This window comes from Lagenorhynchus albirostris, chromosome 15 (assembly GCF_949774975.1).
Source record: "Lagenorhynchus albirostris chromosome 15, mLagAlb1.1, whole genome shotgun sequence".
NCBI lineage: Eukaryota > Metazoa > Chordata > Mammalia > Artiodactyla > Delphinidae > Lagenorhynchus > Lagenorhynchus albirostris.
In genome coordinates this window covers 41,182,366-41,209,492 of record NC_083109.1, presented here as the reverse complement: position 1 = coordinate 41,209,492, position 27,127 = coordinate 41,182,366, and the positions used below count along the sequence as shown (strand labels likewise).

Below are 27,127 nucleotides of genomic sequence, written 5' to 3'. Positions count from 1 at the left end.
CATATACAACGTATCTGTGAGTCTGAGGCCTTGGGTGTGCTCAACCTCCAGATTGAGATGCAGATGTTGGTGGATATTTAGCTTAGTGGAGGGCTTTGTGCCCCTTGCAGCCATTTCTGAAAACTGGGGGTTTTGCTGTTGTTGTTTTGTTTTGTTTGTGTTTTTTTAGCCAGAAATAACCCTATAGCAAAAGCAGAGGAAGTGTTTCAGCTACAAGCTCCTGACATGTCACCTCTTGCATACTGTCTTCTGGAGAATGCTCTGATATTGTGAATTTCTCAGTCCTCCTGCCTCTTCCCCTCAGGTTGTTCATAGTTGAGTCCACTGACATTCTCCACACACAAGTTCTGTTCATCCCTGCTTCCAAAGCCAGTTGTGGAGACTCAGATACTTAGGCGGCTTCCACCTTCTCTGAGCTGGAGCTTGACTTGTATCACTTTTTCAGACCTGTAGTCTGGGTACCAACCTCAGCACTGACCCCTGGGCTCCAGACTGTTGCCCAGGTCTCTTCTGTTGCCATTCAAATCTAGGTTCAGGGGCCCCGGTAAGGATACGGGGTCTTCTCTGCCACCCTCCAAGGTACAGCACACTTCCAATCCTCTACCTCTTGTGTGCCTGATAAGCTTCTGTTGGATTCGTCCCTCCTTCCTTCCACTTCCAGGCCTGGCTGCCTGCTGGACCTGTATTGTATATGGGCCATCAGTACTGTTCTGTGGGATTCCTTAGCTTTTCCCCAGTGCCAAGTAATTGCCGGAACAGGGAAGTGCTGCTGTTTCTTGTTCTTCCTGTGCTTTGAGAGACAACCTCAGCCCATGTCCTGCCCTAAAGGATGAGCTTAGCTCACTTGATCCTGGCCTGGTAAGGTTTCAGAAAGCTAGAATATATCATGTTCCAAGATATAATAATTTCTGACTCTGGGTATTTAAATGCTTGAGAGAAAGCTTCCTTATAACCAATACTGCACAGGATGAAATGAACTACTCTTAGGATAATCTTCCATCTATATTTACATGTAAAATCCTTTGGCTTATTTGGGGTTAACTAAAGCACCATTATCTATATTAGCTTTCTGCAAAAGAAACTCTTCCCTGCTACACACAGATATTTGGATTTCTGTTATCCAATAATTCAGGTTATTCCTCTTTATTTGGATATAACATCACCACATCTTACAATTATCCAGCACCTTTTCATCTTTCAGTTTTAGACTATAATGATAATAATAATGACAACTACAGTAATAACCATTGATCTAACACCTTGTATTTGAAAAACACTTTACAATGAGCAATTAGTTATTCCACCTCTGTAAAATCGTTACATACCATAATAATCACCTTTTCAGAGGAGCAAACTAGGACACAAAATAATGAATTTATTTTAACTTACTAAAAAATTAAATTAATGACTTTTGGCCAAAGACAGAGCTGCAGCAATAAGTGATCATGTAAAGCAAAAGGAAAGGACTTTCTGAGTAAACCACAGGTCCACAGTGTCTATGACTGGACTCCTGAGATCCCCATTCAGAACTGGCCAGGTTCATTCCTCTCTATCCTCCACTGCTTATCTCCAGTTTAGCGGTAAATGAAAACAGCTCCGAAGAATGAAAAAGGATTCTTAATAGTGCTGAAATTGAAAAGATTATTAAAGTGGCTTTCAAAGAAATTGCCCCACCTTGTATTTCTCTGGAGCCACAACAGATATAGTAAAGAAAACCATTCTCCCTCATAAACTGAAGGGATATAATCTAGTGATCCCAAAACACAAGAGACTTGACCTGCAGTATTTTGCTTGGACTTTTATTTCCTACTGCGTACTTGCAGGTCACATTCAGAGTCTCCTTGAGGATAAGGGATAGATATTTAAAAACAGTAGCTCAATAAAGTTTTTTTGGATAGTTTTGAAAAGATATTACCTTTAACACAAGTAGATAAGCTACAGAACATGATATTATATCTACTATATAATTAGGTAGATATATAGACATATCCTGGAAGCTGCGTAAAGTACTTCCTAATTCTAAATTATTTGTTTTTAAATATAAATCTATGCTTCTAAGCATTTAGGCTCCATTTAGCTAGCTAAACACAGTGAGAGCATTCATAAAAGTCCAGAATTTTTACCAAGGAATTTCCATTTCTGCAAAGAGGGCTCTCACATTTAAAAAAAATTATTTCATAATTATTTTTTCCTATCTTTGAGCACGATTTACCTATCTAAACACTTCTTAACAGAATTCCTTAAACGTTACATTTTTCCAAAAGTTAACTATGAAACAAAAATACAAAAGAAATGTAAAATAATATTCACCAATTATGAAACTATATTTTAAAATGCCATCCTCCCAAATCAAAAACAAAATGGAAACAAATGAACTTAAATGAGTCCAGTTGAAAGCATAAACATATTGAAATACTATCTTTTAGAGATACATATTGAAGTCAGCTATAGAGGAGGAATCCATACATTGAAAGAGACATAAAAGACATACCAACCAAGCAGCATATAAATCTTATTTGCATCACAATTCCAGCAAATATACTGTAAAAAATAAAATCATAAGTTGACAGGAATAATATGAACATTGACTGGACAAATGATGATACTAAGGAAATTTTTCACACTTAAAAATGATATTTTTATGATGCTAAAATAAAAAGAGAAAAATACACTCCCTGTCTTTGAGAGGTGCGTATCAAGATATTTACAGATAAAATGATATGATTCTTGGATTTGCTTCAAAATAATCTAGGTGTTTGAGTGGATGGAGGTGTAGATGAAACAAGGTTGGCTAAGAGTTGAAAACTGATGAAGCTTCGTGATGAGAAAATTGGATTCTTTATACTATTTTAATTTACATGTGTACATGTTTAAAATTTTCTATTAAAAAATAATAACAGAATTGATATAGCAATCTTTTGCGGGGGAGATGGGAAGTGGGTTCAAATTCCTTTTTACTCAAGTTTACATTTTGGCAGCTCTTTCATCAAGGATCTATGATTAATTTTTTCAATGTTTATCTGAAAATGTCTTTATATTTGCCTCACTAGTGAATGATAGTTCCTGTGGGCAAAGAATTCCAGGTTGACATTAATTTCCCTCAGATATTACTTCATCGCCTTTTAGTATCTATTGTTGCTTATAATTTATCTGTCAGTATAATAGTTGTTTCTTCATAGGAAATACTTTCTTTCTGATGTCTTTTAAATCTTTACCTTTCTATTGTATGTTCTATAGCTTTATGATAATGTGTCCACTTCTTGATTTGATTTTTCCTCACTAGAAATCAATAATGTGTGTTCTTTGAGATAATTTATTTCTTTGGCAATTGTGAAAATTTTTCAACTATCTTCTCCTCATATATTGCCTTTTTTTCAATCCTACTTTCTGGAGTTCCCATTGTATATACATTGAATGTCTGCCCTCTAACTTTCCCTTTCATATTTACCATCTATTTATATCTCTGTGGTGCATTCTGGGTAATTCCTACAGTGCTATCCTCCAAGTCACTAATTATCTCTTCAGTTACATCTAATATGATGTTATAATATCTGTTATTAGAGTTTTTAATTCAAAGTCCACATTTTTCACTCCTAGGATTTGTATTTGTTTCTTTTAACATCTGCCTTTTCTTGACCATGATATTTTATCACTTTATCTTAGAGTTTGGATTCTCATTTTTATAGCTTTAATTGTGTTAAATGTATTTATTGATATTTTTGATTCTCTTTTAGGATGCTATCTAGCTACCTTAAGTTCTTGGGAGTCTGATCCTGATATCCATGACTCTTGTATATTTGGTGTGGATTTTGGACTGTTTCCTTTATTTTTAAGTAATAGATTATCTTTTAGAAGAGTTTTAGATTTATGCAGAAATTGAGAAGATAGGATGGAAAGTTCCCATGTACTTCACATCCAGTTCCCCCTATTATTAACATCTTAAATAAGTGTGGTACATTGTTACAATTAATGAACCAACACTGACATATAATTGTTAACTAAGGTCCATAGTTTATTCATATTTCCTTAGTTCTACCTAATGTCTTCTTCTGTTTCAGGATATCATCCAGGATACTACATTATAGTTAGTTGACATGTCTCCTTAGGCTCCTCTTAGTTGTGAGAGTTCCTCCAATTTTCCTTTTTTAAATGATATCAAAATATGATAGTTTCAAGGTATATTGATCAAATATTTTGTTGAATGCCCCTCTATTGGAATTTGTATGATACTTTACTCACAATTAGATTGGAGTTAAAAAGTTTGAGAGGAAAATAACAGAGGTAATGTGGCATTTTCAATATATCATATCAAAGTACATCCTATCAACATGATTTATCACTGTTGGTTGTAACTTTCATTACCTGGCTGAGATGTTTATCAGGCTTATCCACTGTAAAGTTCCTAATGAGTTTTATAATTTCTGAAAATGAGATAATTTTGGCATGGCTTTTTCTTTGTGAGAAAACCCCATGGCCTGAGTCTTGGGCACTTACCTTCAGAGTGATTGTGAGTTTGCCTCTAATAGTAGCCCTGGGGGCCAATTTTTATGTTAATTTTTTGTGTTTGGGATTCTCAGACACATAGGTAGTATAGATTTAAGTACCAAACACAAAGAAGTTTCAGGATCAAGATACCAACATTTTAGGAGTCTTCCCCATAGTTTTCTTGAACCAGTAGGGAATTTTTTTCAAATCCACGCTTCAGTTGAGATTATAACAATTTGATGAACTTGGCTTTAGTTAAGGATCTAAGCTCTACCCTCCTACTTTATGCAGTCCTATTTCTAATCCCCAAATGAGAACTAGCTTTGTGGCCTCTAGTGTCCAATGCCCCATCACCATATACACTACCACAAGGCACTTACAGTATACAGTTTATATTATAGTTTTGGTTCACTTTGTTTTTTCAGTACTCCCTTATTTATGGCACCCAAAGATGTAATTTCTTTCTTGCAAGCTGACAAATATACTACAATTAATTTTTATTTTATTTTATCCATAACTTAAATGAGTTGTTGCAGGGAGATTTTCTGATTTCCTCAGTCAACCGTATCTTTAGAATCTAAAGTCCTTCCCTCAATCTAGTTGGGTCTCTCTCCCCCAGTAACACACGTGTGAAAAATTCCTTCCCATGTTATCTGTTCTGTAATGATACCACTGTTGTATTAAAAATTTTCTAAGTCTCAATGGTTTATATTATTAATAGGCAAAACACCTATCACAATGAACATCTAAAATCTTTTATTGAGTTGTGTGAAGAAATATTCAACAGAGATGTATCATTTTAACTTGTGTAATTTAAGTTAATTTAAGTAATTTAAGTGTAAATTGAACTTCAGCCATGAAAACTTCAGAGTAAATGGCTTTACTTTATTTTTATTCTAAAGACTGAAAACACTGATCACACAAAGGTTTCACAGGACCCCCACAAGCTAATGAAATGAAGCATGTGTCAGAGAAAAGAAGCAAGTATCTTTAATGGTGCACAAAATTATGAACCTAAAAAGTGATTATTTACTGTAATGAAACATAAAGTAGAGGTTATAGCTTCAATGCCTTCACAGCCAGTTCTAAGTAACCTACCATTTTTATGTCTTAATATTTTAAATTACAAGTGTATTACAAAATCAATTCATTGTTTTCAATGAAAAACCTAAATCAAGTAACATATTAAGAGATTACTGTCCATAATTCTCATTGTCCATCGTTCTTCAAGCATAAAATAGAGAGTTCAACAGCTAAGCCAACCTATATAAAAACTTTTCCTAAGGCATGTCCTCGATTCTATTTCTCAATGAATGTTAAATCGTATTAACTGGCACATTAGCACTTTAAACTTTTGCCAGTAGGTTTGAACAAGAAAAATCAATAATGACAATAATATTTCAGATTGAAAGATATAACTAACTGGTTAGATACTTGCAACATGACAAACCATGAATGAGATAATAGCCTTTCCCTCTTTCCATGTAATGCAAATTTTCTGCATTTCATTTCCACATCTATACAAATAAATATTGTTCTCCTTATCTCCCAGAACTTAAAAAATATAACCATAGTATTTAAAGAAAATGATAATATCCTAGCTATATAAACTTCTTAGAAATGAAAGGTACTTAATACAGTACTTAAATACAGTACTTAAAATAATTACTGCATAAATATGCATATGATCCTCAAGTTGCCTGTTATAAGTCTTTTTTAAAGTTTTGTCTTTTCATTTAGAGATCATCTAAAGATAAAGATATTACCTTTCTACAGCAAACTGGTCAAAACTGAAATATCTAACCATGCTAAAATTCCAGGATGAACGATAGTAATACCTCAAAATTAAAATGAAATACCTACTACATGTGGTAGAAGCTGCCAGGGGTGTAAAAATGAGTATGAAAGCCTCTTTTTTTTCAAAAAGTTTATGCCCCAATTGGGGAATGTATCTTTCCAGGTTCAATCAGCTTGGCCAGAATGAGAAGGGGCATTTTATCTGCACAGGGCTGCCCCTTTGACAGGGTTTTAGATGGGGCAGTTTTACTCAGAAGGGGAAGTAGGTAAGTACTTAATATGATGAATAATTTCAAAATTAGCTTTAGAATAGAGGGGTCATGGTGACCAAAGTTAGAGGTGGAATAAACAAGGCATGTCCTCAGAATGGCCAATAAAAGGAAAGTTCAAGCAGAGACATGGATTTTATGCCCTCCCCTTCCTCCGCTAGGAAGCATCTGAAAAGCTTAATGACAAATGGCAGACAAGATTAAGGCAATCAGCACTGGGTCAAACTTCTAAGAATAGAACTAGACAAGTTCATGTGGAATGAGGAAGACATATACTAGAAATCCAACTAGTGTGGGCAGCTTCAGAGTTTGTCCCTAGACTGAGATGCAAGTGAGGTAGTGAAAGGAAAAGGCAAGGCAGGGAGGAGCCTGTGTTGGTGTGACCATCAGACTTTGCTCGGGTTGCTGTGATGAACCTTTGCTGCCAACACCATTAGTACCAGAGTTCCTTTCTTCAGTTCTAACACTGTTCACTCCATTTTAAGTGGCATGCCTGAATGGTCAGAGGAAGCTGTTTAACGAAAATCTGGATAACACGACTGCAGAACAGTGAGGAGGACTGCTGAAGCATAGCAAGATCTCTGTAAAATATATCTACATCAAACAGTGAAAAATACAACTGAGGGGGTCATTTCCTTCCTCTCCTGGAAAATAACTCATCCTCCAAGATTGCTCCAGTGTCACCTCTCGTGGGAGGCCTTCCCTGACCACTCCGACATGTTGGCTTCATCTTTTCTGCTTCATTTTTCCTGTATTGAGAACCTTTCTAGTTCTTATTATATTAATGTGTAAATAAATATTTATATTTCAGACTGCACTTGGTTATAAGAATCTTTCCTACCTCAATGTCAAGACTAGTATACAATAGGTAATCAGTACATACTGTTGACTATGAAAGAGAAAAAGGAAAGAAAGAAAAAAGGAAGAGGGCAAAATGAAGGGAAGAAAGAAAGAAGGAAGGGAAGAAGGGAGGGAGGGAGGACAAAGGTAGGTTGGTTCACTGTGTCACTGCATGTTGTCAGACCTGGCCTGGCTCCTGGTCACTGCACTCCCCTTCCCCTCTATCTTCCTCTCATCTGAGCCTCCTTATCGCCCCTAGCAGGCTTACCCACCTGCAGTGCCCAGGATCAATCCCTGACACAGTCAGACCTCAAGCCTTATTTTCCATAGATTTGGCGTCACATCCCTTTCTGAAGCTCTAATCCTGAGACTGGGTACCCACCTGACCAACAAGGCCAGGGCTCCTGAGTTTCTTTCACCAGGCTGCTCTATCCCGGGACTGAGAGACAGTTGCTACTCCCGAGGCCCATGGCTGGGACTCCTCCAGCTGCTGAGCAGAGGCCAGCAGGCTAACTCACTGCCAGATATGCTTGACTGACTCTCGTAAGGGGCCAGCCGCAACACGCTACCTGCTTTAACCAGACTTGCTCCCTCACTGTGGACCACCCTCCTGGATTCCTCCCAGCATGCCTAAGGCCCAGCCAGATCTCAAGGTTTAACAAGAGTGAAACACGTAATCACTGTGGGGATTTGGTTCTGTATATGGAGGGAGGGTGACAGGGCTCTCCACTCCGCCTGTGAATGTTTAAGTAATTTATGAAAGCAGTTCCACTTAAACACACTCAAAAGACCCTTTAAACATGTTGTTTCTCATGTTAGGAACTCTTGGTAGAAACTCACATTTTTTGTGAAAAAATTGTTTTTCAGGATATCTGTTCTGGTTTTTAAAGAAGCAATCTGATACTGATGCCCATTCTATTGATATTAATATATCATTTTAAGTCAAAAGATCCATGCAAGGAAAATCCTTGGAACATCTGAAAGAACATGGGGAATGACAACTGCTCAGATAACTCAGCCAAACAGAGACCATGATTGGTAACAGGGAAAGGGCTGTGTTTATTGCCAAACCAATAATCAGTACTGACACACAGTAGTTCCCAAATTAGTATTTGTTGAGTGAATGAATGAATGAACACGTGCTCATATGTGTGTTTGTATGTAGAAATAAGTAATAGGCAGGTGGAGATACACTGATGGTATCTATTGCATGACACCAAATATTTTTATGATTTTGCCGCTTTTGGAGTACATTTGGTACTTCACCTTGTTAAACTTTGGGCCCACTTTAATAGGCACAAGGAGAGCAAGAAGCCTTTGGTGGTGGAGAAGAGCATAACATATGCTGTGTTCTCATTCTAGAAAAGCAACTTTCCCATGAATTCCATCTGGGACTGAGAGTTTGTTTAGTGGTGGTTGCTTATACCTAGAGTTTTCAAAATTAGTCTGCCACAGAATCACCTCAAGGATAAGGTCTAGAATTACAGTACTGATACTAATATATTATACATATATATGTATATATATGTATGTGTGTATGTGGGTATAATTTAAAAAAGCAGTTCTACAAATTTATGCATATAAAAAGCCAACCTTAAATTGCTGCTCTGTTAGGAAATGTCATCTTAAATGTCTAACATTATGCCTCAGGCTTCAGCTCTCAGGAGCTTTGACAGACTAAAAGGGGAAGCAAAACCCATAAACCATACCTTGTTTGGGTTCTATTAGCAGGTTCTGGTCTTATTGTGATGATGAAAAGGAAAGACATCATCTAAAGTAAGAGATTGTAAATTTTGTTCCAGTCTGTTACATAATGACCTGAAAGGAACTGAGGAAGTAGCTCTTTAATTCTGCTTTTTTCTTTCTAATTCTGCTTCTTGACATAATTTAAGATTGGCTACAAAGGCTTTTTATTATTATATATTCCAAAAGTATGACATCACAGCACTTTGTGCATGTAAAACGTGTTTATTACAGATGAGTGAACACATATTTAAAATGCAATGTGCTCTAAAACTAAACCTCAAGTACACAAAAAAGGTATATGAATCTGGACGGCAATCCAGAGGTACCATAAGACAGTGCTATTGTATGTACTTTCAAGTTATCAACTGAGCTTAAGACTTGTGAAAATCATCCAAGGAAAGCATCATCCATATCTCAGCTGCACGTTTTCCTCTCCTCTCCTTAATTTTTTCTGGTGTGAACAGTTACCTACTTTTGCATAGAAAAGGCAAATCTAAACAGCAAAGATATATTAAAAATCACAGAGCAGAGAGACCTTCAAGATAGTGTAGGAGTAAGACGTAGAGATCACCTTCCTCCCCACAAATACATCAGAAATACATCTACATGTGAAACAACTCCTACAGAACACCTACTGAATGCTGGCAGACCTCAGACTTCCCAAAAGGCAAGAAACTCCCCACATACCTGGGTAGGGCAAAAGAAAAAACAGAGACAAAAGAATAAGGACGGGACCTGAACCTCTGGGAGGGAGCTGTGAAAGAGGAAGTTTCCACACACTAGGAAGCCCCTTCACTGGCAGAGACAGGGGTGGTGGGTGGCGGGGCAGGAGGGCAGCTTTGGAGCCACGGAGGAGAGCGCAGCAACAGGGGTGCAGAGGGAAAAGCAGAGAGATTCCCGCACAGAGGATCAGTGCCAACAAGCACTCACCAGCCCCAGAGGCTTGTCTGCTCACCTGCCAGCCGGGACAGGTCGGGGCTGGGAGGTGAGGCTTGGGCTTGGGAGGTCGGATCCCAGGGAGAGGACTGGGGTTGGCTGCGTGAACAGAGCCTGAAGGGGGCTAGTGTACCACAGCTAGCTGGGAGGGAGTCCAGGAAAAAGTCTGGACCTGCCTAAGAGGCAAGGGACCATTGTTTCGGGGTGCGCGAGGAGAGGGGATTCAGAGCACTGCGTAAATGAGCTCCAGAGATAGGCGCGATCCGCGGCTAACAGCGCGGGCAGCAGAGACGGGCATGAAACGCTAAGGCTGCTGCTGCGGCCACCAAGAAGCCTGTGTGCGAGCACAGGTCACTATCCACACCTCCCCTCCCGGGAGCCTGTGCAGCCGCCACTGCACCAGAACACCAGGAGCTGTGTGAACAAAGAAGAGACAGGGTAATTTCTCCCAGCAGCCTTAGGAGCAGTGGATTAAATCTCCACAATCAACTTGATGTACCCTGCATCTCTGGAATATCTGAATAAACAACGAATCATCCCAAAATTGAGGCAGTGGACTTTGGGAGCAACTGTAGACTTGGGGTTTGCTTTCTGCATATAACTTGTTTCTGGTTTTATGTTTATCTTAGTTTAGTATTTAGGGTTTATTATCATTGGTAGATTTGTTTATTGGTTCGGTGGCTCTCATCCTTTTTTAAAAATATATATATATATATTTTTTCCTTTTTCTCTTTTTGTGAGTGTGTATGTGCATGCTTCTTTGTGTAATTTTGTCTGTATAGCTTTGCTTTTACCATTTTTCCTAGGTTTCTGTCCGTCCGTTTTATTTTTTGTTTTTTTTGGCTTTAGTAGAGTTTTTAGCACTTCTTTTCATTGGTGGATTTGTTTTTTGGTTTGGTGGCCCTCTTCTTTTTTCTTTCATTTAAAAAATTACTCATAATTTTTTTTTTATTTTTAATAATCTTTTTATATTTTTTATTTTAATAACTTTATGTTATTTTATTTTCTTCTTTCTTTCTTTCTTTTTTTTCTCCCTTTTCTTCTGAGCTGTGTGGCTCACAGGGTATTGGTGCTCTGGGCGGGTGTCACGCCTGTGCCTCTGAGGTGGGAGAGCCAAGTTCAGGACATTGGTCCACCAGAGACCTCCCAGCTCCACATAACATCAAATGGCAAAAGCTCCCCCAGAGATTTCCATCGACACAGCTACATTCAACGACCAACAAGCTATAGTGCTGGACACCCTGTGCCAAACAACCAGAAAGACAGGGACACAACCCCACCCAAGAGCAGAGAGGCAGCCTAAAATCATAATGTCACAGACACCCCAAAACACACCACTGGATGCAGTCCTACCCACTAGAAAGACAAGATCCAGCCTCATCCACTAAAACACAGGCACCAGTCGCTTCCACCAGGAAGCCTACACAGCCCACTGAGCCAACCTTAGCCACTGGGGGCAGACACTGAAAACAACAGGAACTATGAATCTGCAGCCTACAAAAAGGAGACCCCAAACACAGAAAGTTAAGCAAAATGAGAAGACAGAAAAACACACAGCAGATGAAGGAGCAAGGCAAAAACCCACCAGACCAAATAAATGAAGAGGAAATAAGCAGTATACATGAAAAAGAATTCAGAGTAATGATAGTAAAGATGATCCAAAATCTTGGAAATAGAATGGACAGAATACAAGAAACCTTTAACAAGGACTGAGAAGAACTAAAGAGCAAACAAACAATGATGAATAACACAATAAATGAAGTTAAAAATTCTCTAGAAGGAATCAATAGCAGAATAACTGAGGCACAAAAATGGATAAGTGACCTGGAAGATAAATGAGTGGAAATAACTACCACAGAGCAGACTAAAGAAAAAAGAATGCAAAGAATTGAGGACAGTCTCAGAGACCACTGGGACAACTTTAAACGCACCAACATTCGAATTATAGGGGGCCCAGAAGAAGAAGAGGAAAAGAAAGGGACTGAGAAAATATTTGAAGAGATTATAGTTGAAAACTTCCCTAATATGGGAAAGGAAATAGTCAATCAAGTCCAGGAAGCACAGAGAGTCCCATACAGGATAAATCCAATGAGAAACACTCCGAGACACATAATCAAATTATCAAAAATTAAATACAAAGAAAAAACATTAAAAGCAGCAAGGGAAAAGCAACAAATAACATACAAGGGAATCCCCATAGGTTAACACCCAATCTTTCAGCAGAAAGTCTGCAAGCCAGAAGGGAGGGCAGGACATATTTAAAGTGATGAAAGGGAAAAACCTACAACCAAGATCACTCCACCCAGTAAGGGTCTCATTCAGATGTGATGGAGAAATTAAAACCTTTACAGACAAGCAAAAGCTAAGAGAATTCAGCACCACCAAACCAGCTTTACAACAAATGCTAAAGGAACTTTGCTAGGCAGGAAAAACAAGAGACAGAAAAGAACTACAATAACAAACTCCCCAAAATTAAGAAAATGGTAATAGGAACATACATGTTGGTAACTACCTTAAATGTGAATGGATTAAATGCTTAAACCAAAAGACAGAGACTGGCTGAATGGATACAAAAACAAGACCCATATATATGCTGTCTACAAGAGACCCACTACAGACCTAGGGACAAATGCAAACTGGAAAGTGAGGGGATGAAAAAAGATATTCCATGCAAATGGAAATCAAAAGAAAGCTAGAGTAGCAATTCTCATATCAGATAAAATAGACTTTAAAATAAAGACTATTACAAGAGACAAAGAAGGACACTACATACTGATCAAGGGATCAATCCAAGAAGAAGATATAACAATTGTAAATATTTATGCACCCAACATAGGAGCATCCCAATACATAAAGCAGATGCTAACAGCCATAAAAGGGGAAATCAACAGTAACACAATCACAGTAGAGGACTTTTAACACCCAACTTTCAACAATGGACAGATCATCCAAAATGAAAATAAATAAGGAAACACAAGCTTTAAATGATACATTAAACAAGATGAACTTAATTGATATATATAGAACATTCCATCAAAAACAACAGAATACACTTTCTTCTCAAGTGCTCATGGAACATTCTCCAGGATAAATCATATCTTGGGTCACAAATCAAGCCTTGGTAAACTTAAGAAAATTGAAACTGTATCAAGTATCTTTTCCGACCACACTATGTGACTAGATATCAAATACAGGAAAAAAATTTGTAAAAAATACAAATATATGGAGGCTAAACAATACACTACTAAATAACCAAGAGATCACTGAAGAAATCAAAGAGGAAATCAAAAAATACCTAGACACAAATGAAAATGAAAACACCACAAACCAAAACCTATGAATGCAGCAAAAGCAGTTCTAAGGGAAGTTTATAGCAATACAATCCTACCTCAAGAAACAAGAAACATCTCAAATACACAACCTAACCTTACACCTAAAGCAAATAGAGAAAGAAGAACAAAAAAAAACCCCAAACATAGCAGAAGGAAAGAAATCATAAAGATCAGATCAGATGTAAATGAAAAAGAAATGAAGGAAACGACAGCAAAGATCAATAAAACTAAAAGCTGGTTTTTGAGAAGATAAACAAAATGGATAAACCATTAGCCAGACTCATGAAGAAAAAAATGGAGAAGACTCACATCAATAGAATTAGAAATGAAAAAGGAGAAGTTACAACTGACACTGCAGAAATACAAAGGATCATGAGAGATTATTACACGCAACTATATGCCAATAAAATAGACAACCTGGAAGAAATGTACAAATTCTTACAAAAATACAACCTTCCAAGACTGAAGCTGGAAAAAATAGAAAATATAAACAGACCAATCACAAGCACTGAAATTGAGACTGTGATTAAAAATCTTCCAACAAACAAAAGCCCAGACCAGATAGCTTCACGGGCGAATTCTATCAAATATTTACAGAAGAGCTAACACCTTTCCTTCTCAAATTTTCCAAAATATATCAGAGGGAAGAACACTCCAAAACTCCTTCTATAAGGCCACCATCATCTTCATACCAAATTCAGACAAAGATGTCACAAAGAAAGAAAACTACAGGCCAACATCACTGATGAAACTACAGGACAATATTAGTGATAGATGGAAAAATGCTCAACATAATACTAGCAAACAGAATCCAACAGCACATTTAAAGGATCATACACCATGATCAAGTGGGGTTTATCCAGGGAATGCAAGGATTCTTCAATATATGCAAATCAATCAATGTGATACACCATATCAACAAACTGATGGAGAAAAACCATATGATCATCTCAATTGATGCAGAAAAAGCTTTTTACAAAATTCAACACCCATTTATGAAAAAACCCCCTAAAGTAAGTAGAGATAGAGGGAACTTACCTCAACATAATAAAGGCCATATATGATAAACCCACAGCCAACATTGTTCTCAATGGTGAAAAACTGAAACCTTTTCCACTAAGATCAGGAACAAGACAAGGTTGTCCACTCTCACCACTATTATTCAACATAGTTTTGGAAGTTCTAGCCACAGCAATCAGAGAAAAAAAAGAAATAAAAGGAATGCAAATTGGAAAAGAAGAAGTTAAGCTGTCACTGTCTGCAGATGACATGATACTGTACACAGAGAATCCTAAAGATGCTACCAGAAAACTACTAGAGCTACCTAAGGAGACAAAAGACCTGTATGCAGAAAAGCAGAAGACACTGATGAAAGAAGTTAAAGATGATACAAACAGATGGAGAGATATACCACATTCTTGGATTGGAGGAATCAACACTGTGAAAATGACTCTACTACCCAAAGCAATCTACAGATTCAATGCAATCCCTATCAAATTACCAATTGCATTTTTCACAGAACTAGAACAAAAAAAATCACAATTTGTATGGAAACACAAAAGACCCCGGATAGCCAAAGCAGTCTTGAGAAAGAAAAGTGGAGCTGGAGGAATCAGGCTTCCTGATTTCAGACTACACTACAAAGCTACAGTAATCAAGACATTATGGTACTGGCAGAAAAACAGAAATATAGATTAATGGAACAAGATAGAAAGCCCAGAGATAAACCCACACACATATGGTCACTTTATGTTTGATAAAGGAGGCAAGAATATACAATGGAGAAAAGACAGCCTCTTCAATAAGTGGTGCTGGGAAAACTGGACAGCTACCTGGAAAAGAATGAATTTAGAACACTCCCTAACAACATACACAAAAATAAACTCAAAATGGATTAGATACCTAAATGTAAGACCAGACACTATAAAACTCTTAGAGGAAAACATAGGCAGAACACTCTGTGACATAAATCACAGCAACATCCTTTTTGACCCACTTGCTAGAAAAATGGAAATAAAAATAAACAAATGGGACCTAATGAAACTTCAAAGCTTTTGCACAGCAAAGGAAACCATAAGCAAGACAGGACAGCCTTCAGAATGGGAGAAAATATTTGCAAATGAACCAACTGACAAAGGATTAATTTCCAAATGTTACAAGAAGCTCATGCAGCTCCATACCAAAAAAAAAACAGACAACACAATCCAAAAATGGGCAGAAGACCTAAACAGACATTTCTCCAAAGAGGATATACAGATTGCCAACAAACACATGAAGGGATGCTCAACATCACTAATCATTAGAGAAATGCAGATCAAAGCTACAATGAGGTATCCTCTCACACCAGTCAGAATGGCCATCATGAAAAAATGCAGAAACAATAAATGCTGGAGAGGGTGTGGAGAAAAGGGAACCCTCTTGCATTGTTGGTGGGAATGTGAATTGATACAGCCACTGTGGAGAACAGTATGGAGGTTCCTGAAAAAACTAAAAATAGAACTAGGACTACCATATGACCCAGCAGTCCCACTACTGGGCATATACCCTGAGAAAACCATAATTCAAAAAGAGTCATGTACCACAATGTTCACTCCAGCACTATTTACAATAGCCAGGACATGGAAGCAACCTAAATGCCCACCGACAGATGAATGGATAAAGAAGATGTGGTACATATATACAATGGAATATTACTCAGCCATAAAAAGGAATGAAATTGGGTCATCTGTAGAGACATGGATGGATCTAGAGACCGTCATACAGACTGAAGTAAGTCAGAAAGAGGAAAGCAAATATCGTATATTAACTCATATTTGTGGAACCTAGAAAAGAAATTGGTTCTGAAGAACCTAGAGGCAGGAGAGAAATAAAGACTCAGATGTAGAGAATGGACTTGAGGATGTGGGGAGGGGGAAGGGTAAGCTGGAACGAAGTGAGAGAGTGGCATGGACATATATACAGTACCAAATGTAAAACAGATAGCTAGTGGGAAGCAGCCTCATAGCACAGGGAGATCAGCTCGGTGCTTTGTGACCACCTAGAGGTGTGGGGTAGGGAGAGTGGGAGGGAAATACAAGAGGGAAGAGATATGGGGACATATTTATATGTATAGTTGAGTCACTTTGTTATAAAGCAGAAAGTAACACACTGTTGTAAAGCAATTATACTCCAATAAAGATGTTAAAAAAACAAAAAATCACAGAGCAAAGGCACGAGCCCTGAGTGGGACTCAAAAACCCTGTCTTCTTATTGGACCTTTGCACTTTATAAGCTGTGTGACCTTGAAGAAGTCACTAAATCTCCCTAAGTCACATTTCCCTCAGTGATTAAAGTAATAATAATAAATAACACTGATCTCATTTGAGCATTGTGGCCGAGACAGTGCTATGTATTTACCACACCATTTCCTCTTCCTGGGAACGCTGGAAGACTCCATTCTTCCCAGACTTCCTTGTAGTTCGGTTGGGGGTCACTTGCCTGAATTCTGATCCATGGAACGTGGGCAGAAGTGACATAAGCCATTCACGAACTGCTCTGTAAATACATCCCACAAGATCCACCAGCTGTCTCTTCCTGTTTTGTGACTGGAGCCACATACCACATAGAGTAGTTACAAGATAGAGAAGCAACCTGAGACTCTGTGTCACCACCTGTAGGAGAGCCTGAGTAGAACAGCCACCAGTATACTCGACATTGATGTGAGCAAGAAATTAACCTTATTGTTTTAACCACTAAGATTTTTAGGTTTGTTACCATAGCATAATGTAGCCTACCCTGACTAAGAAAAGGACTAAATGAGAAAATTAAATTTACTTGTTTTATATCTAAATGTGCTATACTGCTATGCAGGTTAGTACTGGGAGCAATGATGGAGAGCTTTTAAAAATTAATAGAACTTCTAAGGTTTTTTGACGTTATACCATTACCTAGATTATATAAAGGCTTCCTGAAAGACAGAATCCAGTCACTATAGACCAACCACATTCTTACTTAAATATTAGTGTATTTGGGACTTCCCTGGTGGCGCAGTGGTTGAGAGTCCGCCTGCCAATGCAGGGGACACGGGTTCGTGCCCTGGTCTGGGAAGATCCCACATGCCGCGGAGCGGCTGGGCCCGTGAGCCATGGCCCCTGAGCCTGCGCGTCCGGAGCCTGTACTCCGCAGCGGGAGAGGCCACAACAGTGAGAGGCCCGCGTACCGCAAAAAAAATAAATAAATAAATAAATAAATAAAATATATATATATATATTAGTATATTTATTTGCCCTTAACATATCTGGGACATATATACATAGATGATCCATTTTACCAAGTATTTTAACTGATATGACTAGGTAGTTGAAGCCCTATCACTTATACTCACTACAATGACACTAAGTGACACTAAGTTCCTAAAGAGAGTCACCTCTGGCCCAAAGATGAAAATCCACACCCATGTGAAATGATTCTCTCACCTTAAAATTAAAACTGAGTGGGTGGGCTTCCCTGGTAGCGCAGTGGTTGAGAGTCCGCCTGCAGATGCAGCGGACACGGGTTCGTGCCCCAGTCTGGGAAGATCCCACATGCCGCAGAGCGGCTGGGCCCGTGAGCCATGGCCGCTGAGCCTGCGCATCCGGAGCCTGTGCTCCGCAACGGGAGAGGCCACAGCAGTGAGAGGCCCGCGTACCGCAAAAAACAAACAAACAAACAAACAAACAACTGAGTGGGTGATTGTGACCATTTTTAAAATCTCCTCTTAGGAGATCTCTTGTCTTGATCATGAGCACTCCAAAAAAAAAAAAAAGAGGAAAACGCTAAGATTATAGATAATACAACTTTGTATAGACTGATTTTTGCCTAAATTTCAAGTGCAACGTATACAGAACTGGGGGGAAGCCCTCCTGAGAACCTGAAAAAATGGTACTTAAGATACTATTATTATTTTTTTATGTGGTCCCAAATTTTCTTGATCAAATTGTTTAGTCAATCAAAGAATTATTTCCTTTAGAGGTTTTTGAAGGTATATTAATTCAAGTCAATAAAAGGAATCACTGATCAAATCCAAGAGGACTGCATCAGTTCTAGGCTCCTTATTAGATGATTATTAGCTGTTGCTGTACAAATATCACTGACAGGATTAATAAGATTTGTCACATAATCAAAAGGCCAAAAATCAGTTCAGAGAAGGCTAAAAATATTCCTTAAATTTAAGTTTTAAATGCAGCTTTCCAAAAATCAGACATGTATTTTACAGCAATCTTGACATCTCCAGAAGTGCATAAATGAATTAAACCTGTCAATGACCTACTTTAATGAAAGAAATTGCATCCACCTTAAATACTTATAATTTATCTTTATGATGATATTGAGTTGCTAATTTTAGAATTCAGAAATGAGAAATTATGGCAAATAACTGCATTTAGCAAAATCAACCACCTAGAGGACAGTCAAGTATATACTTCAGGTAAACAGAACATTGAGTTTGCCCATTCCTGAACGTCTTGCCATTGCTAAAAATGTACACTGTATTTACACACAGGTTGAAGGAAACACAGGGAAATACAGGCCAACTCACTAGCGTTAATTCTATACACACCAACCGTGTATACATATATTGAAACAAAGCAGCTTGACAAGGGTATCTGAACAGCAGCCTACCTTCCCCAAAATGGCAGAGACTGCTCATTGCCTGCCAAACCTCCACCCTCCCCTTCTTCCTTAGAAAACAGAGCACTGCTTTTTTTTGATGAGCACATTTCTTCCTGGCATAAAACTATATTATCCATGAATGAACATTTGATCAATTCAAGGATATGAGACATCAGATAAAGCTGCTTAAAGAAAACTGGCTTGTCTTTTAGGGGCCACCTTTTTGATTTTTTGCCTTTCTTACTCCTCCTGACACCCATATTTTTGATGCCCAGAGTCCAGCAGCCTCTGTGGACCCTGAGTTCCACACAGTAGGAAGAGCAGAAAAGCCAGAGCTTGAGCACTTGATGACAGGATGGGATTACTGCACAGCCACTCTAGTCTACATCTAAGCTACTTTCACAGGGGACAGAAACATTTTTCTATCTCCTTTAAGTCACTATTATTTGGGGGGTTTCTGTTATGGGCAGCTAAAGTGATTTTAACTTATATAATTAGTCAATTCAGTTTTTTTTTAAATAGCCAAGAACCATAAATTAACTATCTAGCTAATTTGTCTGTTTTAAATTGATAGATTTGTATATCTAGACTCAATTTTAACTTTTTATCCTACTTAACAGTACTAGTCAAATTTGTTAAAATACTAATATGTCATGTAAGAAAATCATCACTATGAATGACTTATTTTAATGTTTCCTTCACATATTATAAGAAACCTAGAGATAAAAATTTATTGGGAATCCAGTACATTCCTAAGGAATATTTCTCTTCTAGTTCCCAAAGAATACCAAAAAGAAGAAGAAGAAGAACAATGAGAAACCCTGTATATTTATATTTTCTAAAGTAATTTGGGGAAGAAGAAAAATACTCTGCTATAGAATGTGCATTGACATGTGGTAATATGAAGAGCACTTTCTAGTTTAAACTATTTTCTATCATTTCTATTTCCAACATTCTGTTTTTAAAAATCTATTGATTCTTATATGGGAACAATGGTTAAAATTTTAATTTTCAAATAAAATTTAAGCGGAAACCTCCTGATGATGATTTATAAAGGATAACATTTCTTAAAGGTTGGGGATCAAGTAAACAAGTTCTAACTTGTTTGTTGAAAACCTAAAGCTCTGTATATACAATCATATCTATTTCAACCACATACATGAAAAGAGGGAGCAAGAGGAAGAGGGAGAGAGAAAACAAACCTATTTATGTCCATCTGGGTCCTAAATAAAAAGGACCCCATTCTACTGTATACTTTTTTCCTCCCCTACCATGTAGTATAGACTGGGGCTAGGTAAGCTTTCATCTTTCAACCTAGAAATAAAAATAATAAATAGTTCCAAGATTTTAGTATCAAAAAAGAATTCCTAGTACAGAAATCTCTCTCTTCCTCATCTCACTTTGATCTCTTTCTCTCTCTCCTCTGAAAAGGAAGAAAGAAAAAGCAAAATGCCATTACCAATTTCTTTTTTTATTTTTCACAGTAAGTCACTGATATATTAAGCTCTCAGGCTACAAAGTCATAATGATTTTAGTCATTATTATGAAAAAAAAAGATAAAAACCACAAGTCTCCAGATGTATTGTTTTAAAATTCATATTAAAAGTGACTCTATCATGCAGCCACTATTGAAAACAGTATGGAGGTTCCTCAAAAAACTAAAAATAGAGTTGCCATATGATCCAGCAATTCAACTCCTGGGCATATATCTGGACAAAACTATAATTCAAAAAGATACATGCACCCCTATGTTCATAGCAGCACTATTCACAATAGCCAAGACATGGATACAACCTAAATGTCCATCAACAGATGAATGGATAAAGAAGATGTGGTATATATACACAATGGAATATATTACTCAGCCATAAAAAAAGAATGAAATAATGCCATTCACAGCAACATGGATGGACCCAGAGATTATCATACTAAGTGAAGTAAGTCAGAAAGAGAAAGACAAATACCATATGATATCACTTATATGTGGAATGTAAAATATGACACAAATAAACTTATCTATAAAACAGAAACACACTCAGATATAGAGAACAGCCTTGTGGTTGCCAAGGTGGAAGGGGTGTGAGGGAGGGATGGATTGGGAGTTTGGGCTTAGCAGATGCAAACTAGTATATATAGAATTGATAAACAACAAGGTCCTACTGTGTAGCACAGGGAACTATATTTGATATCCTGTGATAATCTATAATGGAAAAGAATATGAAGAAGAATGTATATATATTTATATATGTGTATAACTGAATCACTTTGCGGCACAGCAGAAATTAACACAACATTGCAAATCAACTATACTTAAAAAGTGACTATCATCTACTATATGTGTGTTCATCTCAATAGCTTATTGCTGCTATAGTTTATGCCAAAGATAGAAATATAAAGCTTGATGAGAACAACAACAGTATTCTGCATATTTTGAAGTCAGTTAAAATAACGTTTAGGCAAACCCAAGATATTTCTATTATAAATTTTCTAAGATTATAATTTGTGTGGTTGATGACTACAGCAAAATTAATTTTCTTTAAAGTATCACAGAACTTACTAAACATCTTATGGTTGGTGTAGTAATAAAATATATTTTAAGTGATGTTCAGGACTTACCACCTCCACCTCCGAGAAGACTGGTATTTGCTGTTCAAAAGAAAACAAAATAAAAGACATTAAATAATATATAAAAATATAATATGCCAGAGTAGTTCAGGAAAAGTTGGTAATGATCATGCTGTACATACACACACACACTCACACACACACACACACACATATATATATATTACAATATGTACTTGCATATAAAGACAGACTTTATTACTGTTTTATTATGGTATGAAAATTGAAATATTTCACTATTTTTCTCTTTTTTCTCTTCAAATGAATATTTTTACAATATGCTTCCTTCTAATAAAATGAAGTACCTATGTGATCCTTTTTTTTCCATTCTGTATCTAAATTAATCTTTTGGTTTCTCCATTTTATCAACTAGAGATAGAACAATGTTTTTTAGGCAATTTCAACAATTTCAAAGAACAATGTAACAAGAAAGTATAATGATAATTTTAATTAAATTAAACACCATCAAATAAAGCTATCTCAAGACACTCTACAATAAGAATGAACTCAAATAGTGACAGATTTATTCGTTTTTACATTAATTTTTTTGTTTGAGGGAAAGAAATAAATTTTAAATATTTTTGTAAAACAATGATGTGTCATTTCTTACCCATTTATCCATTAACCTAGCACATATAATTATGAAGTCAAATAATAAGCAAAATATAAGACTATTCCATTTAGATTTTTTTAAGAGGTCAGATTTTCAGAAGGTTCCACTGCAGTTTTCTGCTGAAGTATTAAGCAACTTTATGCCTATGTTTATCTAGTCTCTACAAAAGCCAGAAAACAGAAGTCCTGCAGCAACATAAAAAAAGTATGTGGTAATCAAAGTCCCTTTCTTTGTGGAGAAACCTGAGCTACCAAAAGATTAAAGAAATCACTTAAGAAAGAGGAGTAGGAATCTTTAACTTGAATTTTCCTGTGATGTCCACAAACCACGCACTGCCATAATAAGAGAAGCAAATATCAGAGTGTTAATGATTCTATCAATAAATAATGGAGCATTTTAAGAATAAATGCCTATATTCATATGTGATGGTTTGCTAATTATTGAAACACTAAAGAGAACATGATGAAAATGCGTGGAGAACAAATGCCTTTGAAGGTTTTCTCAATATGTCAATCTTAGAGCATCACATCTTGTCTCATATGATCTTTCAAGTACAGGGCCATCTAATTGCTGCTCACGCCTTCCCCGCAGTGCTTTCATCACAAATATGGACTGCGTAGCAATGCCATTAGTCAACCATAAACAAAATTCGCTTCAGATATTACATTTTATTTACTTTTTTAACTTTTTTTTTTTCTTTATTTGGGTCGTGCCACGTGGCATGTGGGATTTTAGTTCCCTGACCATGGATCAAACCTGTGCCTCCTGTAGTGGAAGCGTGCAGTGTTAACCACTAGACCGCCAGGGAAGTCCCACTTCAGATATTATAAAGTCATCTGCCACCCTGTCACCTCAGGTCCCCCAAATCCTTCTGACTTCACAGTGAAAATGTGTAGTATTTACATAGATCGTATCCAGGACTTAATGCCCTGCCCCAAATCAAACTTTGTAACTGCTGAAGTGGTAACTTGCTGAAGGGGAATGAGGAAAGATCTTATGAATTCTATCTTGGTTCCATACCCTTTAGTGGATGGGAGAAATTTCATGATGTCTCTTGGCAAACCCAAACATTTTCTTAAAAATCTTAGCTACATGCATTTATAAAACTGCATGGCATTTCACACTCCTGCCGATTTTTTATTTTTATATTTGACTGAGAACTCCTTCCCTGTCTATAGGTTTTCTAGATCCCAGAAACTCCATCTGTTGTCCTCCAATTTATACATATTCATTCATAAAGAAAAATGTATTTCCAACAACAAACAACAACAGCAATAAATAGTAGCTTTACATGCAAATTATCGTGCCCAGAATCACAATAACACAATATAACCTATTTTCACCCAATGCTTTGCTCAATAAAGGTGGAGGCTGCCTCTTTTGAGAGCACAGCACAAGACCCATCTGTTTAACCAGGCCCTCGTCCAATAGAGGTGGGTGGATGTGTGGGAGCAGGTGTAGGAACTGGAACTCCAGTCCTGGAGAACCATCAAGTCAGTTTATGTCAGATGTGTGCTCGCGTCTAGGTGAGCATGTCTGGCCATATTTTAACATCTACATAGAAGTATTTTATAAATTGTGGCATTTACATAGGGCACAATCACTTTTAAGATAATTTCATGTGCATTACCAGTCATGTAATAGAATCTTAATCTAAGCTTCTTAAATATATTCAAAGCAATTCTAATAACTGTAATCCTGATAATGATTTTTCTAAAGAACCCATCAAATTTAAGTCTATTTTATCAATTTCTGTTCTTTAAAAATTAAAAAATAAAATGTTTACATTATTAGGAAAAATATCAAGACAATTTTCTTCAGTAAAAGTGACAAAAATATTGGCAAATAAAAGTGAAACTTTATTATGATTTCTAATATTATTCTACCTTCACAAAGCACCTTATGTATAATATAACTGATTGTCAACATTTATTGGTCAGGTGGATTAATATTATTTCTTCCATTTTACAAAAGTGAAAATGACTTTTGTGTTTCTAAAATTAGTAGTCATTTAATTTTTACTTAATTATTTCTAATAAATCTAGGTATATCCTAATTAGAGATGAAGCCCCTAAAGATAAAGTGTGAGTTTAATAATTTGGCCTGCATTTAATAAGTTCTCAATACATGTTTTCCAACAGTGAGATAACTGGCAGGATTAATCCCATTTCTTTATTGACGTAGAAGAGGTTTTTGTTTACTGAAGTGTGTGGAAAGAGCAAATTTTGGTCCTTTTCTTCCTGGAAGATCAAGGTCTGTTAAAGAAACTCCTAAAAGTTTATTTGGAAATAGTGATTAAAATTGTATGAAATACGTTTATATAGTTATGTCCCTCCCTAGGTCCCCTGCTAGAGGGAATTTTGGATATGCCTCTTGTTATTCCTAGAGTTACATATGGAAGGTAAAGGAGAAAGGAACAAAGAAAACTTAAAGTTGATAAGCATGATGCTACTGCTTCTAGATTGAGATTTAAAAATCTCTTCTCTGAGCATGCTTACTAATCAACACTATTTTCCTTTTTTTTTTTTTTTAATTTTTTATGAGATTTAGGCTCACTTTTCCACTCCCTGTCAAGAATACTTCATAGACAGTGCCATATATATATTTTTTTTTCGTAGTAGCATGGCTAATTGCTACTATTTTTTTTTTCTTATACAGCAGGTTGTTATTAGTTATCCACTTTATACATATTAGTGTATATACGTCAATCCCAATCTCTCAATTCATCACACCACCACACCTGACCCCTCCACTCTCCCCCACTGATGTCCATACGTTTCTTCTCTACATCTGTGTCTCTATTTCTGCCCTGGAAACCGGTTCACCTGTAGCATTTTTCTAGGTTCCACATATATGTGTTAATATACGAAAAATGTTTTTCTCCTTCTGACTTACTTCACTCTGTATGACAGTCTCTAGATCCATCCACATCTCTACAAATGACTCAATTTCATTCCTTTTTATGGCTAATATTCCATTGTATATATGTACCACATCTTCTTTATCCATTCATCTGTCGATGGACATTTAGGTTGCTTCCATGACCTGGCTATTGTAAATAGTGCTGCAATGAACACTGGGGTGCATGTGTCTTTTTGAATTATGTTTTTCTCTGGGTATATGCCCAGTAGTGGGATTGCTGAGTCATATGGAAATTCTATTTTTAGTTTTTTAAAGAACCTCCATACTGTTCTCCATAGTGGCTGTATGAATTTACAGTCCCACCAACAGTGCAAGAGGGTTCCCTTTTCTCCATACCCTCTCCAGCGTTTGTTGTTTGTAGATTTTCTGATGATGCCCATTCTAACTGTTGTGGGGTGATACCTCATTGTAGTTTTGATTTGTATTTCTCTAATAATTAGTGATGTTGAGCAGCTTTTCATGTGCTTCTTGGCCATCTGTATGTCTTCTTTGGAGAAATGTCTATTTAGGTCTTCTGCCCATTTTTCGATTGGGTTGATTGCTTTTTTAATATTGAGCTGCATGAGCTGTTTATAAATTTTGGAGATTAATCCTTTGTCCATTGATTTGTTTGCAATTATTTTCCCATTCTGAGGGTTGTCTTCTTCTCTTGCTTGTAGTTTCCTTTGCTTTGCAAAAGCTTTTAAGTTTCATTAGGTCCCATTTGTTGATTTTTGGTTTTATTTCCATTACTCTAGGAGGTGGATCAAAAAAGATCTTGCTGTGATCTATGTCAAAGAGTATTCTGCCTATGTTTTCCTCTAAGAGTTTTATAGTGTGCAGTCTTACATTTAGGTCTCTAATCCATCCTGAGTTTATTTTTGTGTATGGTGTTAGGGAGTGTTCTAATTTTCTTCTTTTACATGTAGCTCTCCAGTTTTCCCAGCACCACTTATTGAAGAGACTGCCATTTCTCCATTGTATATTCTTGCCTCCTTTGTCAAAGATTACTTGACCATAGGCACGTGGGTTTATCTCTGAGCTTTCTATATCCTGTTCCATTGAGCTATATTTCTGTTTTTGTGCCAGTACCATACTGTCTTGATTACTGTAGCTTTGTAGTATATTCTGAACTCAGGGAGTCTGATTCCTCCAGCTCCTTTTTTTTCCCTCAAGACTGCTTTGGCTCTCAGGGTCTTTTGTGTCTCCATATAAATTTTAAGATTTTTTTGTTCTAGTTCTGTAAAAAATGCCATTGGTAATTTGATAAGGATTGCATTGAGTCTATAGATTGCTTTGTGTAGTATAATCATTTTTGCAATATTGTTTCTTTCAATATGAGAACATGATATATCTCTCCATCTGTTTTTATCATCTTTAATTTCTTTCATCAGTGTCTTATAGTTTCCTGCATACAGGTTCTTTTGTTTCCCCAGGTAGGTTTATTCCTACGTATTTTATTCTTTTTGTTGCCATGGTAAATGAGAGCGTTTGCTTAATTTCTCTTTCAGATTTTTCATCATTAGTGTACAGGAATGCAAGAGATTTCTGTACATTAACTTTATAGCCTGCAACTTTACCAAATTCATTGATCAGCTCTAGTAGTTTTCTGGTAGCATCTTTAGGATTCTCAGAGTATAGTATCATGTCATCTGCAAACAGTGACAGTTTTACTTCTTCTTTTCCAATTTGGATTCCTTTTATTGCTTTTTCTACTCTGATTGCCATGGTTAGGACTTCCAAAATTATATTGAATAATAGTGGTGAGAGTGGACATCATTGTCTTCTTCCTGATCTTAGAGGAAATGCTTTCAGTTTTTCACCATTGAGAATGAGGTTTGCTGTGGGTTTGTCATATATGGCCTTTATTATGTTGAGGTAGGTTCCCTCAATACCCACTTTCTGGAGAGGTTTTATCATAAAGGGTGTTGAATTTTCTCAAAAGATTTTTCTGC

At 36.8% G+C, this 27,127-nt stretch overlaps 1 protein-coding gene across 1 annotated transcript in view; it reads right to left on the bottom strand.

The window, feature by feature from the left end:
- MACROD2 (mono-ADP ribosylhydrolase 2) overlaps positions 1-27,127 on the bottom strand; it is a 1,952,988-nt gene that overhangs the window by 1,481,612 nt on the left and 444,249 nt on the right. The window contains exon 4 of the mRNA XM_060124328.1: positions 21,650-21,679. Coding sequence (XP_059980311.1) covers positions 21,650-21,679 — 30 coding nt within the window. The remainder of the gene's footprint in view (positions 1-21,649; positions 21,680-27,127) is intronic.